Source organism: Prosopis cineraria, unplaced genomic scaffold (genome assembly GCF_029017545.1).
Source record: "Prosopis cineraria cultivar Desert tree isolate PC_DT_omini unplaced genomic scaffold, ASM2901754v1 PC7, whole genome shotgun sequence".
NCBI classification, from domain to species: domain Eukaryota; kingdom Viridiplantae; phylum Streptophyta; class Magnoliopsida; order Fabales; family Fabaceae; genus Prosopis; species Prosopis cineraria.
Window position 1 is genome coordinate 38,169,667 of NW_026555338.1, and position 3,021 is coordinate 38,172,687.

General features: G+C 43.3%; 1 protein-coding gene across 1 annotated transcript; it reads right to left on the bottom strand.

Moving 5' to 3' along the window:
• Positions 1-204: 204 nt before the first annotated feature.
• Positions 205-1,944, bottom strand: LOC129315983 (3-ketoacyl-CoA synthase 3-like). Its single transcript, XM_054960186.1, has one exon. It carries the CDS (start codon positions 1,928-1,930, stop codon positions 524-526), a length of 1,407 nt encoding a protein of 468 aa, XP_054816161.1. The 5' UTR covers positions 1,931-1,944; the 3' UTR covers positions 205-523.
• Between the last annotated feature and the right edge of the window lie 1,077 nt (positions 1,945-3,021).

Consider the following 3,021-nt stretch of genomic DNA (forward strand, 5'->3'; position numbering starts at 1 on the left):
TTTATTTGAATGTGGTAATTGATCAGTTCAGGAATAAGTGGGGCATGTAATTGAAAGGCAGAAATTAACTTGAGCAGAAACTGAAAATCAGTGGAGATCAAACAATGTTGAGCAGTATGCATATATAGAGCTAGATTATTTAAAAAGTTAGCATTCAGATATTAAAACGAAATAGTAAAAATAATTATATATAAAGGGACAATAGATCAGTAAAATGTTGTTTTCATAATCTGTTCCCGTTAATAATTATCACCATAACCCCTTAAACAGTGCGGTATCCAACAATGACATATAGTGTACAACACAGCAAAATAGAAACCAAATTCACAGAAACAATGAAAATGGCGGTGCAGGATGTTGTGGAGATTGATGATAATTGATATAAGTGATAACTTATTATCATATACAAATCTCCACCCCCGTCCAACCACTCCAGCGCTATAGGGTATAGTTTCCCTTATACATGCCCCCTTTTCTTTCTTCTTCTTCAGCTTCTCTGTAAAATCAGAGATGATGACAGAGCTCAGCTCAGAAAATCAGGCATTTGGACGTTTTCCAGATCCTCAAGTTGGTGGATCCAGCCATACTTCTCCAAGAAAGGATTGGCCAAGCACTGTGGTGGATACTCATCAATACAATCTTCCCACACATTGGCGTCCTCAAGATGCCTCATGACCTCCCACAAACAGCTATTGCATTTAAAGCCTGCACCGAAGCTTATCATCAGTATTCTCTCTCCTTTCTTCAGCCGCTTCTTGGCCTCCATGTACCCCAACACATACCAGAGGCTACTCGCCGACGTGTTCCCAAAACGGTGCAATGTCATCCTTGCTGGCTCCAGATCATACTCATTCAGATCCAAGCTCTTTCCCACCCCCTCAATCACTGCCTTTCCTCCTGTGTGCAAGCAAAAATGATCAACCCCGGCCTTGAAATTCAATGGCGATTTGGCCATTCCCCCGCTTGAGGTCTTGGCGCTACTATTTTTGGTGAGCTTCTTCACAAGGGACATCACCATGAATCTCATCAACTCTCCAATGGGCAAAATCTTGGGGGACATAACCCTTAAATTATCAACAAAGGCCCTCGTAGCTGCTTTTGGGAGAGACTTCCCGAGGTGAAAACCCGGCCGTCCTTCCTCGTCTTCCTTTTGCATGCAGCACCCGAATGACTCGTCTCTGGCCCCGTGATGAGTTCTCACCAGGCACTTGAGTCTCAACATGACCCTGTGCTTCAGACTCCTCTTGTTTGTCAAGAGAATAGCACACCCACCGGTACGGAACAAACAGTTCGCGAGAATCATAGACTTGTCCTTTCCAGAATACCAGTTTGGACTCAGAGACTCCGAAGTCACCAGGAGAGCCAGCTTGTTCTTCTGGGTCTTGAAAATATTGTTGATTACGTCCAGAGAAATGAGGCTGGCGCTGCAACCCATCCCAGTGAGATTGTAAGCTTTGATGTCATCCCTCATTTTGTAATGGTTAACGATGCGGGACGACAAGGAGGGGACGGCGGCGGACAGGGAGACGTTGACGACGAGGACATCTATGTCGGAGGGAGAAAGCCGTGATCTGGACAAGAGCTTGGCGATGGCGTCGTGGAAGAACTCGTCCAGTTCCAAGCGGGCATCCTCTAGGGTGGGCTGGGCTTCGCGGCCCAAGAAGAAGTTCCTTGGGGCGTAAGTTTGCTCGCCAATGCCGGAGCTGACTATGGCTTTGAGCAGGAACTTGTACTCGTCGAGGCCCAAGTAAGGATTCCTGGCGATGATCTTGCCGCAAAATTCAGTGCCAAGCTTTCTGTCATCCGGCGGCTTATAGCACTGGTAATCTAAAATGAAGCACTCGCGGTCTTTTCTCTCGTCGAACACCTTCCACATCATGAAGCACAGATACAACGCCGGAACAATGCAGAGTAAAGTGAGAGGCTCCATGAGAGAAGGAAAGATCGATGCAGAACAAGGCATGGGGTGGTAATATATATATATATATATATATAAGGAGGGATAAGAGGACGGGGGGTATGAATGATGATGAGGACGAGTTTGACAAGTGTCAATATAGCTCAACCCCCAACAAACTGATCTCTTTTCCAACTTTCGTGTTAAACTTTATTGGCAAGATGAAAAACAAAGGCCACTTTCTAGTCACACCTTGCGCATGTGACGCAAAGAGTTTTCTTGCTTCCCCGAGTCAGTAAAATCCGAACGCCACCGTCACCGTGTTGTGTCAGCCTGGCATGGCCGTGGGTATCGAGTTCACAGTTAGTAGCTTACCCAACGTCGTCGTCTTCATTTAAGGAATGTGAGCTGTGGTAGCTAGATACAGGGCAATAATGTAACTCATCTTGCATATTAAATAAGAGCGTGGCTGCGCTGTGGTTAATTGTGTGAATTGGTTCATTTTATTGATATGTATGCAGGAAAAAAAAAACAAAAAGCGAAGGTGATAAAAGGTCGCGTTGCGCTGGCTGGCTGGCTAGGTGTCACCAGTGCATTAAAAGTGTCTCTTGGTATTTTACATGGAATGAAAATCTTTGTCAAGTTACTTGCCATTGGGGGACAAAAGCTGCGTTTTTACCGTATGAGTCATTAGAAAGAGAAGCGGGGAAATTGTTGGCTAAGTCACTAAGGCCCCGTTTGATAGCTTGGAATCATGGAGAAAGAAATGGAATTGGATATGGAATCTGTTAACATGTGTATTTGATATGCAATAATTATGATTCTTTGGAATCAGAATTCAAGGAAATTTGGCAGAATCCAATTCCATCACATGCATCATGGAATCCAATTCCATGGTTCCCTTTCTCCAGTTTGCCCCTTCTCTCTCCTCCAATATAATTTTTTTTAATTTTAAAAAGGATACTTTAGTCTTTTCTTATTTTAAGTACTTATATTTTATTAAAATTATATCAGGATTCCATCATCATACCAAACACACTTTTAAATTCAATTCTATTTCAATTCCAATTTCAATTCCGATTCCAATTTTGATTTCGATTCCATTAAAAACTCTTCCATCAATA